The sequence below is a fragment of the Hippocampus comes genome, unplaced genomic scaffold (assembly GCF_001891065.2).
Source record: "Hippocampus comes isolate QL1 unplaced genomic scaffold, H_comes_QL1_v1.1 scaffold68, whole genome shotgun sequence".
Classification (NCBI taxonomy): domain Eukaryota; kingdom Metazoa; phylum Chordata; class Actinopteri; order Syngnathiformes; family Syngnathidae; genus Hippocampus; species Hippocampus comes.
This window is the reverse complement of record NW_017805625.1, coordinates 2,552,867-2,568,173: the sequence shown is the minus strand read 5'-3', so window position 1 is coordinate 2,568,173 and position 15,307 is coordinate 2,552,867. Positions and strand designations below refer to the sequence as shown.

Below are 15,307 nucleotides of genomic sequence, written 5' to 3'. Positions count from 1 at the left end.
TGGCGTGGTTTGGCCCCGCAGGTCGGAGCAGCGACAGCGGCTTGGGAGGAAGCACTGACGGCAGCACCGACATCCTGGTGTTTGGTTCTGTGGTGGACAGCGTCACAGAAGAAGGTACGTTCACATATAAACACGAGTGAAAATTTTCATAGCAGGCGAGAGTGTCACTAGTGAGCTATTTGTAGAGCAGCGAGTGAAATTTTTCATCACAAGGTGACAGTGTCACTAGTGAGCTATTTGCAGAGCAAACCGACAGGCTACTCATGTCCTTGGGACTAACTAGTTTTAAACTTTTTTTAGAGCAAACCGACAGGCTACTCATGTCCTTGGGACTAACTAGTACATGCTGGCATCATGTTCTTTTTTTTTGGTTTTGTTTTGTGTGAAGGACAATGCACATTTGTCGAAAGGCATCTGAGGAAGTAACTGTAACTGTATCTCTTTCATCTAACCTCCCGCTATCCCCCTTTCCTCCTCCTCCGCTGTGCGTAACTGCTCACCCCTCCTCTCTCTGCTCGCAGAGAAAGAAAAAATAAAGCGACTCCCATCCAGTTGACTTCAAAGAGGCGGCTCGTTTATTTAACTTTGCAAGCAGCCAGTCGTATTGGGCCCTGCTTAAAAATCCCCTGGAAAAATATAAAATAAATAAGAGCTCATTACTGGTCACAGATAGTATGAGGAGTTATTGAAACTGTGACTTTTTAAAACCACGGTGAACCGTCAACCCGAGAAACAGACTAATACTAGTGATATGAAGAGGGAAATTGTGAATTGAAATCGTCATGACGTACTCTCACCATAGTTGGTTTCTTTTGGGGAATTATGGGAACCACCTCAAGGGTGTTTAGCAACATGAAAGGCAAATAAAGTCAATTTACTCCAAGAACAAAACGTTGGACGCATAGTGTACAAAATGTCTGGCTTTTACAATTGAGTTCATTCTCGGGGGCTGGTTAGTAATATTTATTGCAAATTCATCTGCAGTGCTTTTTCAAAGTCATTAAACAAGTTTCTCTTCTTTTTCTGCTGTTGTCCGCCAGAAGAGGAATCGGAGGAGTCTTCCAGTGGTGAGGTAGAAATTGAACAGGAAGTACCATCAGACCCCGAGGATCCCAGGGAGCTCCACCCCGGCGCGCTGCTCCACCGCTCGTCCCGCCTACACAATTTGCCCCTCATGGCGGAGGCGCTGGCTCACGGCGCCGACGTTCACGCTCCAAGTGAGGAAGAGGATGGGAAAACGCCACTCATACAGGCTGTGATGGGGGTGAGAAGAACTTTGTTCGTCATGGGTAGTCTTAGCGACATGGATTTATGATTGACGCGTTTCTACTTTTCTTCTCCATCAGGGCTCTCTGATAGCTTGTGAGTTCCTACTTCAGAATGGAGCCGATGTCAACCAGAGGGACATGAGAGGGAGAGGCCCGCTGCATCACGCCACCTACCTGGGACACACCGGGTATGATATTATGCAGACGAGATGCGCCATTGAGTGACTTCCTTCTTGGAAGTAGTGAATACTCCTACTTGATTTCCATCTCATGGGACTAAATGTGTGTTGTTGTACAGCCAGGTGTGTCTGTTTCTGAAGAGAGGGGCGTCACAGACAGAGGTGGACGAGCAGGGCTACGACCCGCTCAGCATCGCCGTGCAAGCGGCCAACGCAGACATCGTCACCCTGTAAGTGAGCCCTTCTTTAATCTGAACCGCTGATTTTTTTTTTTTTAACATTATCAACTCTTATAAAATTTTTAGCATTAATCCAACTGGGTTTTCTTAAAGTTGATTGGTTACGCTCATTATTCTTGCTATATTTTTAGTTTAGTTGATTAAATAATTTGTGGATTCATGTATTGTAAATACAAATCCCAATATTTCATTGTTAAAATACACAATTTTAAATATGATACAAAAAAAAATTAGAGTAAAATACACGCATTTTATTTTACTCAACAATTGGTTCATTCATAGATGTGAATACTGTGCTATCAAATATACCTGCTGGCCCAAATTCAGCTGGGGTGGGCTCCAGCTCACCTATGACCCTGATGAAAATGGGCACTATTTAAAAAAAACCAAAAAAAAAAAAACCTGGATGCGACGAAAAAATTACGCAAAAGCCCCTCCCTCATCTCATTTATCGGTCTTTGTCCTGTCTGTCTTTCCAGCCTGCGTTTGGCGCGGATGAATGAAGAGATGCGAGCGGCAGAAGCCCCCCTGGGACAACCAGGTCAATACCCCAGCACCAGCCCCACTGAGCAACAGTACAGGAAGTGCATCCAAGAGTTCATCTGCCTCACCATAGAAGAGTTTTAGCATCTCGCGCTGTAGAGTCCTCCTGTAGCTGCCTCTAGACACTGATGTCAGCTAGATCAAGGCTTATGGGCAACGCAAACCCCCTGATGGACCTTTTTTTAACTCTTACTGACTAAACTGCCTCCCTCCCCTCACCACCCCCTCCCATGCACCTCAGATTTTCCGCTAGGATTCTGCTCACCATCCCACACTAGCCGCATCACATCAAGTCAAATGACATCTGCTTGTTGGTGTTCTGCTAACATCCTCTCACGCTGCGGTTTAACCTCTCATGGGAGGCCTGTCGCTCCATTAACCCGGACCGAACCGTCTCTCCTCAGCGTGAGGTGTAAATAGTGTCATTTAGAAAGTGCTTCACCGTGTTGATGTGTCATGTGGCATGAGGCGAACAGCATTCATTCAAGGACACAACTACAGCGCGTACTAAGTGGTGTCAGGGAGGGATGTAAAAGTAAAACTGTGACAAAAAGACTTGTGCGGCTTTAAGGGGGAGGGGGCGGGGGCTTGTCTGCTTTTTTTTTTTTTTTTTTGAGTTGAGAGTTGAACAGTATGATATTATAATACATTTCTGCAAAGCAAACAAACAAAAAACACTCGCAAAAATGAAGGATGGGCTTGATATTTTCCATGTCAACGAGTTCCTCTCGATTTTATTTTGTTAGTTAAGCCCCAAAATATGTTAATTGTTTCATGTTTAGCTGACAAAATACAAAGACCCTTTGGATGGTGATGCACCGTCTCTTCCTCTCTTCCTGCTTTTCTTTTTGCTCCCTTTGTCTGCCTGTGGCGGGCCATATATTTGCGACCTGGTCCGCCATTATATTTGAGGTCACGTCACACAATACAAAGCAGGCTGGCAGGCTCGGTTTCTGCCGGTCCTTCCTGTTGCTACCTGAATATTTTACATGGTTGCCACTGCTAAAAACTGTGAGATTTTTCTTTGCGGTGATATCATAATTTAACTGCGTTTTATTTTCCACAATAATAATTCAAAATAAATATACCTCGCTATTGGCGAGGATGTTAATCCAGGCCGACAACAAACTGCAAAAATTCGTAAATAACCCAAAAGGTGTACACTGTTTTTGCCAATAGATGCCACAAGATGGCAGCAAAGCACTTTTTTTTTCTCTATTAGACAAGGCCATGGCCTGACTAAATAAAGCTCTTCCCTAAACTTCAACATAGTTTACTGTTGCCTAGATGGTGCCAAAGCAATACTTTTCTATTAGACATGGCTATGGCTTCAAAACAAAAACAATGAATCAGTGAAATAACAATCTTGCCTTGAACCATAATTTGGTTACTACATGAGCGTAATAGCAAAAGCGGTGACCTCCAGGAAGAGACAACACCATGAGGCAGTTGACGTTGCCAAGAATAGTCAATGCTTTTACAATGCTATTACAATTTTTTGAGTTGTAATACTGTGCACTTTTCCCACTTTCAGTATTATCATTTTATTATGCATTACATTGTTTTCAGGTACTCTTTTTTTTTTCTCCGATTTCTTGTCTGTTTCTGCCTGTCTGTCTTATTTTCTTTGTCTTCCCAGAGGAGCCGTGCAATGCATTTACTGACGCAGTTTATTATGTTCTGTTGATGATTGTCATTTTAGTCTTAAAATATTGAAGTGTTTTTGACAGTAGCCCGATAATAGCAGTCGTAGCGGCCCTTTTCGTGACGGAATGTGGAACGGCCTTACGTTACGTTTGAATACAGTAATCAGCATTCAGCGCTGACAAGAGATTTTTCTGAGTTCATGGAAAGAAATGTATTTAGTTTCATTTATGGTTGCATTCATTGGCAAGGAGGAAGTGATAAAATCCATAAAACATGAGCTCGGTACATGGCAGTTGGAAGCATCCCATCCAAAGATTGCCACTTCTGCAGAAAACACCGGTGCTGCTCACTGCCCTTGACTGAAGAAAGATTATAGAACCACACCCGCATTTACTGTTCCTGTAAATACTCCATGTTGCAATATCTGTATCAGTGAGATTATGGAGCACACTTTTCGTACATGTTTACACACTTTGCAGGCTCCAATGCCTAATAGCTGACAGTGTTCTCTGCATGCTTTGTGGGCGAGTCAACGCGATTGACGCTCCTAGCATGCTCTGATATTTTTCTACAGTTTTGATCACATTGTGCAGTGCAGTCCTGTGGAAATAAGCATGTACCAACATGACCTCTCTGATGTCACAATCAAAAATCCTTTCCACAAGCAGTAATTTCATATTTTTTCAAGTTTTTTTTCTGCCAAAGACTTTTGAAGGGAAAGTGTCTGACCTTGTATTATATCACGGTTTTTGTTTTTTGTTTTTGTTTTTTTCGTCAACGTGATACAGTGTCTGAGTAGATGCAGCTTAGTCTTGCTATGCTTTGTGAAGTGACAGTGTGGTCCAAAAAACACCGTTGGGTGTGCTCACGTGATCAAAAATAGGACTGGGATCCGCACATGGCAATAGTTAAAGACTGCAAGTAGTAGAAGTCTAGGGGAGGGCGCGACCGTCGCCCTCGAGGAAGTGTTCAGTGTCGTGTCCATTGTGTGTGTTGACATAGGAGTGGTAAAAAGGTGCTGTAAATAGTACACTCGTTCGTGTATTTGAACTCCATGCCTGCCTCTCAGCGTTCCATAGCAAATCGTGACGCTCCGATTTCTTTCATGTTTGTCTTTTTATTCTCTTTCAAAAACCACCCAACACTCCAATAGTTGGACGTTTTGGAAATGTTATTCCTCGTCTTTAGACACACGGAGGCCAACAGGAACAAAAAAGATGAATCCAATAAAACTGAGAAACTCTTCATGAACTAACCCGGCCTGGACTTGCTTTCATTTCTGTTGTCCTCTTGCATTCCCTCAGCATTGTAGCAAAATTGAATTGATCACTTTATCAATATTTGATTTCAGGGATCGCTCTGTGTTGGGAGACTGCTATTATATACATTTTTGTTTTTTAATCTGCTCTAGCGTCCAAACTTTCCCCGAACACACTGGACCTATTCAAAGCATTAACATAGGCTCATAAAAATGAGCCGTGCCTTTTTAAATGCCGCATTTGAAAATTTAAATTCACATTAGTGCTCCGTACCAAGTGGTGCAGGGGTTTTAGGCCTGCAGCATGACTGTGTGCCTTGAATAATTCAGTGTCTTCACTTGTAAAACATTCATGTGACCTCTTTTTTTTTTTAATCACCAACTATAAAATTTTTACTCACTTGCCAGAACTGTTCTGTCATTTTATATTCATGGAAAGACAGACCGTGTGGGACACTAACTGACATGTCATTGCTTCTCTCACCACAGGTGTTGCCAAGGGCAGCAGAAGGTTTAAATCTTTACCACGGGATAGAGTGAGTGAAGCATCCTGGGCCGTCGCTTTTATACTGTGGTGTAGCGGGACACTCTTGGTTCTTCCTTTCTGATGACGGTGTGGTTTTTTTGAGGGGTCTTTTGGTCTGTCTGAGGCTAAACATCTGGAGCTAGCTTGTCGCTTTGCGAGATATTCGCCTCGTGGATTATTAATATTTGTATCTTTTGTATAAGAATCACAAGACACAGTGTTGGCTACGCCGACACTTTCTCGTGAGATCCAATACAAGAGTTATATTAAAAAAAAAACGTATCAAAAAAATTGTGTTAATTTAACGTGGGGGTTTCTTTCAGCTCAACAGTTTAAGCTAATTTAAGAAAACACAAATCTACAACTAAAAGAAATTAAATTATGGTGGTAGTTTTTTTAAAAATGAAGATATAGAGCCATTGCAGGATTGGGTTAAGGATTTGACCCAACACTTGGGCTCAAGATTTTGATCCAGCAAGGGGTCAAATCAACCCATATTGATGAGTTAAGGCTACTAAGAGGTGGGTTAGCAGTATAGCCGTGGTTAAAACAAATACAAATTGTATCCCCAATATGCCCTCCACCATTGTGAGGATAAGCCATTCAGATAATAGATCGATGAACATTTTCAAAGAACAAGAAATTTTAGAATTTTTATACCAGGTGCCCTCCCTAACTCAATCCACCCATTTTCCACGGGTGTACCTTCGCCCCCACACTTCGATTAACCATGAAATGAAAAAATGTACACCGCCGCAAACTACAAGCACATATTTTTTAAAGGAATATTGGCAGCGTCAATCCAAACTGAACATCATTTCTGTACTTATTTCACCCACTTCAAAAATCTTACAGCTCTCATATTGGATCTTATTCGAGTGAACTGGTTTACCTAATGAAGTGGTGGGTGAGTATTTCATGTTCATAAACCTGGCTCACACCTGGATCACATTCATTTGTTAACATGTCTTTTTACCTCCACATACTCTTAAGACTGTCTCACAGTAGCGCTTGGAACACTCTCCGCTCCACTGCTACGTTTAAACACTAAACAATAATGCAATCGGATTTATAGTCATCAAAAAGACATCAGCGTGATGGGAAACACTACTGATGGAGGTAACGAACAGGATGCTCCCCACTCTCTTCCTTTGCATGTTCTTTTTCCTCTGACCAAACTCGACGATATAGCTACATGTGGTCGCACTGCCGTATATTTTCCCTTCAAAACAAATCACATGCCGCTGGGCTTTTGGTGTGTCGTGGAGCAATGTTTACATTTCCATTCACCTAAGGCGGCCGCATCGCAGGTGGAGTGACAAAACGCCTTGACTTTCAGGTAACATCTCCTGTGGGGAAGTCTTTCGCGAGTTTTCTCTTCTCGCATCTCTCCAGCCCGAGAAGCTGAAGAGGAGAAGTCTCCAGTTCAGCCGCTGCGAGAAACCTTAAGGGGAACCTTCCACTTCCACTCGTCATCATCTTTGTGTTTTGAAGCCAATGCTTAACATATATTTCAGATGAGCTGCCATAATTCGATTCAGATGTCTGGATATCAGAATGAGTGGCCCAACTTTAACATGCAACAGTATTAAGGGCCATTATTTGAGGAAATGACAGGAATATTGCAGCTTTTATAATCAAATATCGGTCAAACCTTTCCAAGGAGGTCAAATATTTATTGCCCTAAATAACAATTCAATAAAACGCCACACCCTCAGACTCCAGTCCAAGTTTTCAGATAATCTTTGCCTCGCACTCCCATGATTAATGTGCAAGATTACACGTGACTCATGCACTCATTAGAAGTGCTGCCACACAAATGTTGGCAAATATTCATACCGAGGTCATTGCCACCTACACGGCATTGATATTTGTCATTGGCTTGTTGTTGCTGTCAAATGTTGAAAGCCGTCCTAGCATTTTCGCTTCTTGAGTCAATTTCACATTGCCCTATTTCTCCGCATTCGGCAGGGCTTGTTGTCAATGCCCAACTCTGGCTGAAGCAAACAGGATTTGGTTGGTGATACTGTTTGATGTTTTGTATAATTTTGTATATTGCACCGTAATTAATAAAGGACATCCATTTATTATGAAAGGCAATGGCTCATAATTAACAGATATTTATTATTTTAATTCTTCAATGGGGTGAGGGGTGGAGTACACCCATGACTGGTCACCAGCCAATGACAGGGCACTGAAAAGAAAATCACCATCACATTCAGACTAATGTGCAATTTTGAATTTTCAATTACCTTCTATAACGATACCGGTTAAGAAGTACACAGAAAATATGCAGAAAGTCTGGAGCAGTGATTTAAACCCCAAACCTATGAACTGGGAACCAGATGTGCTAACCACTATCCCATAGGCCCACCACATCATCTTAACGTGGACAGCCAGAATCACGTGTTTCAAATTCCTGTCTCTTGCTAAAATACTAAAACTGCAAATTGTCTCCACTTTTGAAAACACTGCGAAACTGCAAGCATTTTTTTTTCTTCCTAATTTAAATTAAAATGATTTTTGTACTGGCATCTGTCGTGCAAGTGTGACCCATATGGGAGGTGTGGCTGGGAGGTTCATACATTCTCATCCAGTCATGTATGGGTTCACATAACTCCGATGTGGCCTGCGACAAAAATGAGTTTTGACACCCCTGCGCTGTTCCCACCTTGCTGCCTTTATATAATTTCACTTCATGGAATGGTTTTAATCGTCAGGCTAGAGTCTCACAAAACTACACACCAATTCCTATCCATGCCAATGCAAAGTGATAAGCATTGACATTAAAATAAATAGAAAAACGTTTCTGTCCCAGACAGACGTGCTAATGTCGTGTCTATTTTCAGATACCGTAACACCGCCGTACGCAATGGTGGCGCTCAAGAGCTACATGAGCATTTCAATATACACGCCTCGACGGAAGGTGAAGAATAAATGCGGAAGTGAGGTTTTCGCTTCCTGCTGCTAAGCTATCGCCTCGGTGGTTCTTCGTCCTGTCGGTTTGGGGTCTGACCGCTGAAACTACAGCCCTACTTCGTATCCAGACGCGAATCCCCAAATTTTACCGGGTTCTCTGGAGAGGTATGTCCACACAACACACAGTAAGCTCCGAAATGTCACATATGTGGATGTGCAACGCTTGTTATGTAGCACCACTACTGCTATCTTAGCCACCCCAACGTAGCACTGGCCTATGTTAGCCTTTTGATCGCTAATAAGTGGCTGCAACCACTCCGGTCGTCGAAATCGTTTTGTTGGACCGATAGTCGGTCTAAGACGCTGAAAACAAATTGAAGCAAGCCAATTAAAGCTGACTGAAGTGTTTGCTAAGAGTTTTAATGACATGTGACGTCAGCGCAACGAGCCTCGCGTGACGCAAGATCTGTAAACGTCAGTTAGTTTCAGTTGTCAAATAACTCTTCCAGCTGCCTAGAGCATCAAAATGTAAATGTTTGTGACACGATCATCGGCGTAACATTAAATGTAAATGTTTGTGACACGATCATCGGCGTAACTTAACAACTTAACTGGTTGTGACAATACGGTATTATCTTCCAATAACAACACAGAATTACGTGACCTGAATTTATTTTATTTCGTCCATACGCTTTGCTTGCCAATCTGCAACTATTTGCCGGTTTTGTGTTGTCATCTTGTCCAGCTGCTTTTGGGTAATGCAACAAGGAATTGTTATATTTGTCATACTGACAGTTTAAGTTACGTGTCAAACAACCATTTACCAACCGCCCTTTTATCACGTGTTTATACAACAAGGGAGAAGGAATAATTGATTCATCGAATCAGGGATAATTTTTTTTTTAAGTGGCCTCCTCGCTGTCCTGTACTGCTGACACTAGCAGCGTGCCTGCCTACAGTAATGAGCTAGTTTACAAAAAACACAGTCAGTGCAACCAAATTAGTCATTTGGTTTCTATTCCAACTACTCAAGTGACGAACGAGTTTAATTTCTGCTCAGAAACAGGACAGCGTAAGCAGAATTATTTTCACATTTGTTTTCCTCTGCCTCGTAGTCTGGTACCTTTTAAGGACATAAAACTGCATTTTACCCTACTTTACATTATTCACTGAAGTCGCTATTTTGCTTCTCTATCTATCTTCTATATCAACAGATGAACAACACCGGGAACAAGAGAGCTCCAACCACAGCCACACAGCGACTTAAACAGGATTACCTCAGGATAAAGAAAGACCCTGTGCCTTACATCTGTGCTGAGCCTCTCCCTTCCAATATTCTAGAATGGTACACTCGCCATCCTTACACCACACTCGGCCTTTTTAGTTTCAATCAATGTACATTCCCAGATAGTTGCATTTTATTTAAATAATTAAGAGTGATTAACGAATGTCATAAATGCTGCTGTATCAGGTCTGCTCCTCCGAACACACTCGATGTCATCAGAGTAGTGCACAAGTGTCAGAGCGAATTTCCGAATTCGCCCCCTGTCTCATGTGGTCTTACGGGCTGGCACGTGACTAATAGAATATCAATCCTCGTGCAGTTACAAGAAACCTCCATGAGTTCAGTCATATTAATACTGAGTTGGAAACGCAACTGCTATCAAAAAATATATTTCGTATCATATGAAGTCCCCATGCGCTGCATTCGACGGTCTCGTCGCGTGACTGCAGTTACATTCAGCTGCATTCAGTGCTTGTCGATGATCTTACAGCCTTTACCTGTAATCTGCGTGTGTCAATTTTCCTTCTCATCCCGAGACAACGTGCTCCTTTGCTTCTTCTGGTCCATGTTCAGTGTGGTACATGGTGCCAACAATTTTGTCCACGTGGGTAGAAGAGTCATTATGCACCCAACGTTTATGTATACAATGTCAATGTTTGATAGAAGCACGCCTTCTCATGCACTTGACAAATGTGTGCCAGATTCTTTTTTACGTTTCAAAACGTGACGACCGGTAAGTCCATTTTGTGTGTCAGTCATATGTTTTGTTTTGTTTTTTTAAACATGTGCTTACCCATGAAAGAAAAGTTGGGAGTTTCTAGCGGAACAACCAGCCCGTTTTGGCATTGTTTGTTTTTGAGGTTTTATTGCCTTTAAGCAGAAAGGTCAGAGTGAAGTCGCTAAGTAACTTCACTTGCTTCGTGTCAAGACTTGCGACAATGACGTCTTGGTTAAGTCATGTCACGTGCATGTTGAAGGTACAAGTGACAGAACCTCACCGGGATGGTGGTCTCGTCTTTCTTGTGAACGTGGTAACATCTGCGACATTTGTCTTGTGTCTCCCGCAGGCACTATGTGGTGAGAGGTCCTGAGAAGACTCCTTATGAAGGTAAAAATAAAAATAAGACAGCTTTTGAAGACTCTTGTCAAGTTGACTCCCAGTCTCATTGATGTCCTGTAGTAGGCGTTTGGCAGTCATCCAAAAATGGTTGGCATGTGTCATACCCATCACACTGGTTATTTTATTGTTTTTTTTTTTTTGTTTCCTGGCGCCAGATGACCTTAACCTTACTATATTCACAAATGACAAGCGAAGACGCCTGCAGGCTGCTGTTTCGCCACGTCCTCATTCCTCACCCATCACAGGAAGCGTTTTCCTCATAATTAGCCGTTGAACCGGCGTTGCCACGCCAGTGCGCCATAAACTTTTCACCCCTACTACGCTGCTTGAGTGACACAAGCAAACAGTATACAATCACTAGCATGTTCGTTTCTTAAGCTTTTTGCACACAGGTGTATTTTTCTCACCTATGGGTGTGTTTGAAGAATGTGCCGTACTCGGAGTGACGCAGCTCCTTCATTTGATCAGTTTTTTTTTCTTTTCATTAAATTTTCATCTAACTTGTGTAATACAGGTTTGCTTGAACCAAATTAATATTTAAGCATTTTTTTACTTCACTACATTTTTAAGCACTGTTTGCTAATGTTCAAGCGGCATAATGAGATGAATTAATAAATGTACTTTAAATCATAAAATGCTCAATAAGATGAATGAAAGTCACAAAACAAAGTTGCGTTATACTCCTGAGCGCTTTTTTATGGTATTGTCACACGAGTGTAAAAAGAAGGTAACTGCTGTCAAACTTCAAAACAACCAAACACGCTATGTGTTGACGTTGGGAGTTGTGCGTCACATAACTTCCAGGGTGTCGTCCTCTCCTCTTGCATTTTCTTCTAAGATCCCTCCAAAAAGCCAAAGTAAATAGCCAACTGTGCACACAGTTAATTTTTGTAACGTCTCGCTTGATAAGGAGATGCGCAAATGACTTTTCAAGGCGTGTAATTGCGCACTGTGTGCGACAAAATTTTATTCTCATCTTCACATTTGTCCATCTTGTCTTCCTTATAGGGGGTTACTATCATGGAAAGCTCATGTTTCCTCGGGAATTCCCATTTAAACCACCAAGTATCTACATGATAACCCCCAACGGCAGATTTAAATGTAATACGAGGTAAGCGAATCTGTTGCCCTTTTTTATTTTTATTTTTCCCCCCCCCTGGACTTAGTGGCACACACTGGTGTCGCGTTGCCATGCTGAAACGCACTGTGTCGCTCCACAGGCTGTGTTTGTCCATCACGGACTTCCACCCAGACACGTGGAACCCGGCGTGGTCCGTCTCCACCATCCTCACGGGTCTGCTCAGCTTCATGGTGGAGAAAGGACCCACTCTCGGCAGCATCGAGACCTCGGACCACACGGTGAGCCCTGACATTGGAGCTTGATCACACACGGTGCGATTTTACACAATAGTTTTTTTAAAAGAGTTTTTGAATAAAAACACGTAACCATTTCTTAAAATTTGAGGGCTGGAGCAGATGAATGGATTTTTTTGTTTATTTCAAGAGGGCATCTTGATTTGCTGGACTAGTGAACTGAGCGATGATCTTGGCCACAGAACAAATTAAACTTGTAAATGACGGTAGGTGTGTCAACATTGTGTTTGTTTTTCCAGAAAAGACAACTCTCAGCCCAAAGCCTGGCCTTCAACCTGAAGGACAAAGTCTTTTGTGAATTGTTCCCTGATGTTGTGGAGGTGAGCTCGCTGCTTTTGTAGTCGGGCGGAAACATTTTGGAAAATAATTCAGTTGCACTTTTCTTTTTCCCTCCATACTACACTTGCGATTTATGATGCCATTTTTTGGGAGGTCCTCTTCTGAACACAAGCTATAAATGAATACGTCTTACAATAGTAAACATATATCAACTTTATTATACATAAATATGTTGGTCTTGTAAGTTTAAAAGGAAGGCAAATGAACCATTAATTCATATTAGGCTTGACACAATGAGAATTTTTTTCCACCAGTAAGCAATCCATTCGGAAGATTGAACAATCTATCTATTCACTGTACAGTTTACCTGCAGTCTTTTAAATCGTTCACTGCGACAATCAAACGTGGCATGAAGTCACTAACTCATAAATCAAATGACAGTATCATGCAAACAAAACTTTTTTTCATGAAACAATGCTGTCCAAACAATGACATGGTACGACATTTCGGTGTGAAATTCAATTTGGCTAATTCTTCAGCCCTCTTTCTTAGCTTTGCTGTGCCGTTGGCTGTGAATCGCTGTTTGTGTTCTGTCGCCAGGAGATGAAGCAAAAACAGAAAGCACAGGAAGAGCTCAACGCCCGCACTCAGCCCCTCCCCTTACCTGACGTGGTGCCCGACGGCGACCCCCAGCAGGCCCATTACGGCCTCCCCGGCCTCAACGGAGGTCCCATCCCGCTCGGGGGCGCCAACCCCGCCCACGGCCTGCAGCAACCCAACCGCAACCATGGACTCCTAGGCGGGGCGCTCGCCAACTTGTTTGTGATCGTCGGCTTCGCCGCGTTCGCCTACACGGTCAAGTACGTGTTGAGGAGCATAGCGCAGGATTGAGAGCTGGACTAATGTCAGGTGGACGGGGGGGACGTTGTGTCCCCGGACCACCGCGGACTCTGGAGGACAGAAAGCAGCCCGCTCAGGAGGGGACTGTGAGAAGGCGGAGGGGGAGTCAGTGGTGGCTCATGGGTTGTGGAGGAGCAAAGTTTTTACACCACTGGTCACAAGTTGCTTTTGTGGAGCGACAACTTTTCTCTCTCTCTCTCTCTCTCTATTGGCAAACACACTTCCTCTTGCTTATGTTTTTATTCTTGTCAGCAAAATGTTTACAAAAAGAGAGCGTGAACAGCAGATCCAGATGGCAGCGACCTAGGGAGCCACATCAGCACCCAGTTTTCTATCTTCAAGTACCTCAGCCTCCCCCCCAACACAATTGTCTTTTCCTTTTTCTAGTTTGACTGATGATACATCTCTGGCTAAAGTTAGCATTTTCTGAATCACAAAAGGAAAGTCTTTATAGGCAAATGTTTGAACCAGAGGTATGCCTCACAGCGGCAACAACAAAATAGCATTGGAAGGAAGCGACGGGAACAGACACATCGGCTCCCTCCAGTCAACCCATGAGCCCAAATCAGTCGTGAGTTCGGGACCAGCGCAGTTGGGGATTGGTTCATCTGACCACTCTAGCGTCGCTCTGCACACGTGCGTCCGGTTAGGAGACGCGGGAGGTGAATCAACGTTTTGTTCTGTATATTTTCTTTCCGATCAATTTTGTCATTTTAATTTATAGACAAAGCCTTTGGAGTGTGTAGTCGGATGACACAAAGTGTCCACATGACTGCTTCTCATTGTACTGTTGTGAATTGCGTTTATTAGTGAAGCTAGTGGACTTCTTTTCTCAGCAGCAACACAGTCTTCGGAAATAAACAAATCATAAAAGGACTGCTGTTGTGTGATTATACAACAAAGGTTGTCACTTACCTCACTTAGTGTATAAAAATAAATGAGCCTACCTGGCGGAGGCGTTTCAAAGACTGCTCTCAAAGCTTCCCGCTCACGTGAGCCACTTCTTTAGACACACCTTGATCCAACAGTGAGGCAATTCTTTACATTTGCATTACCATTGAAGAGAATCTCTGATTTGCGCTGATGTGCGTTATCAGTAAGAGATGTGTCATCACTGTATAGTTCTATGGCAGGCAATAAACCAAAAAAAGTAACAGTTGAAAGCAAAATAATGGTCTGATTAAATATTTACCTGGCTCTTCTTGAGAACTTGGGGGAGGAAACCGTATTCTGACAGCCCATTACAAGACTCTACAAATGGAGCTGTAAAGTTAGTGTAATGAGGCTTATGGTCATAAGAGTACACCCCTTGAAAACGTGAGCCTGCTTCACAACAAACAGTGACATCAGAATTAAGAGTATAAAGAGCAATAACCGTGAAGGGAAGGGCGGATTTACAAGCACAGTGCAACCATTTGAGCTGCACTTTGCATGTGACGGAGAGCCAGCTGTGTGAACCAGCTGGGGTATAAAGTTCAAGTTTCCCCCTGTCAAAACGTTTTTTAATCTTATACTTTTCAGGACAAACTTGATCTTGTTTGACACGTGACAGCAATAAAAGTACATTGAATGTCATTATTTAACACTGTGACGACTATATTTAAAAAATATATATTTTTTTGTACAGGTGCAACAAAGTTTAGCCATACTGAGGCTGTTCTTGGTCCAATTGTCGACTTAAATGGATTTTAGAAAGCTTGAAATAGTCCCAAGAAATGTCTTCATTTCCACCACATTCTTGCAGAATCATGCAGCTTGGGATTGATCAAA

At 42.7% G+C, this 15,307-nt stretch overlaps 2 protein-coding genes across 3 annotated transcripts in view; both read left to right on the top strand.

Moving 5' to 3' along the window:
• Nucleotides 1-7,755, top strand: part of LOC109522527 (arf-GAP with coiled-coil, ANK repeat and PH domain-containing protein 3) — a 51,560-nt gene extending 43,805 nt beyond the window's left edge. Inside the window, exons 20-25 of the mRNA XM_019881177.1 lie at nucleotides 1-114; nucleotides 1,041-1,264; nucleotides 1,347-1,456; nucleotides 1,567-1,677; nucleotides 2,166-2,227; nucleotides 7,000-7,755. The exon at nucleotides 1-114 is cut by the window's left edge and continues 25 nt beyond it. Coding sequence (XP_019736736.1) covers nucleotides 1-114; nucleotides 1,041-1,264; nucleotides 1,347-1,456; nucleotides 1,567-1,677; nucleotides 2,166-2,227; nucleotides 7,000-7,109 — 731 coding nt within the window. The 3' untranslated portion in view covers nucleotides 7,110-7,755. The remainder of the gene's footprint in view (nucleotides 115-1,040; nucleotides 1,265-1,346; nucleotides 1,457-1,566; nucleotides 1,678-2,165; nucleotides 2,228-6,999) is intronic.
• Nucleotides 7,756-8,597: 842 nt separating this feature from the next.
• Nucleotides 8,598-14,414, top strand: ube2j2 (ubiquitin-conjugating enzyme E2, J2 (UBC6 homolog, yeast)). 2 transcript variants are annotated; one of them, XM_019881370.1, is made up of 7 exons: nucleotides 8,598-8,764; nucleotides 9,794-9,924; nucleotides 10,932-10,972; nucleotides 11,993-12,095; nucleotides 12,205-12,343; nucleotides 12,598-12,678; nucleotides 13,238-14,414. In XM_019881370.1, exons 1-7 carry the CDS (start codon nucleotides 8,747-8,749, stop codon nucleotides 13,526-13,528), a joined length of 804 nt encoding a protein of 267 aa, XP_019736929.1. In that variant the 5' UTR covers nucleotides 8,598-8,746; the 3' UTR covers nucleotides 13,529-14,414. The 2 variants fall into 2 exon arrangements, with proteins under 2 accessions (XP_019736929.1, XP_019736930.1); XM_019881371.1 differs by having other exon boundaries at nucleotides 8,599-8,744.
• The last annotated feature ends 893 nt before the right edge of the window (nucleotides 14,415-15,307 follow it).

Coding starts and splice junctions, on each gene's coding strand:
- ube2j2 (XM_019881370.1), top strand. Junction 9,925..10,931: donor CCTTCCAATATTCTAGAATG/GTACACTCGCCA, acceptor TGTCTCCCGCAG/GCACTATGTGGTGAGAGGTC. Junction 12,679..13,237: donor TGTTCCCTGATGTTGTGGAG/GTGAGCTCGCTG, acceptor TTCTGTCGCCAG/GAGATGAAGCAAAAACAGAA.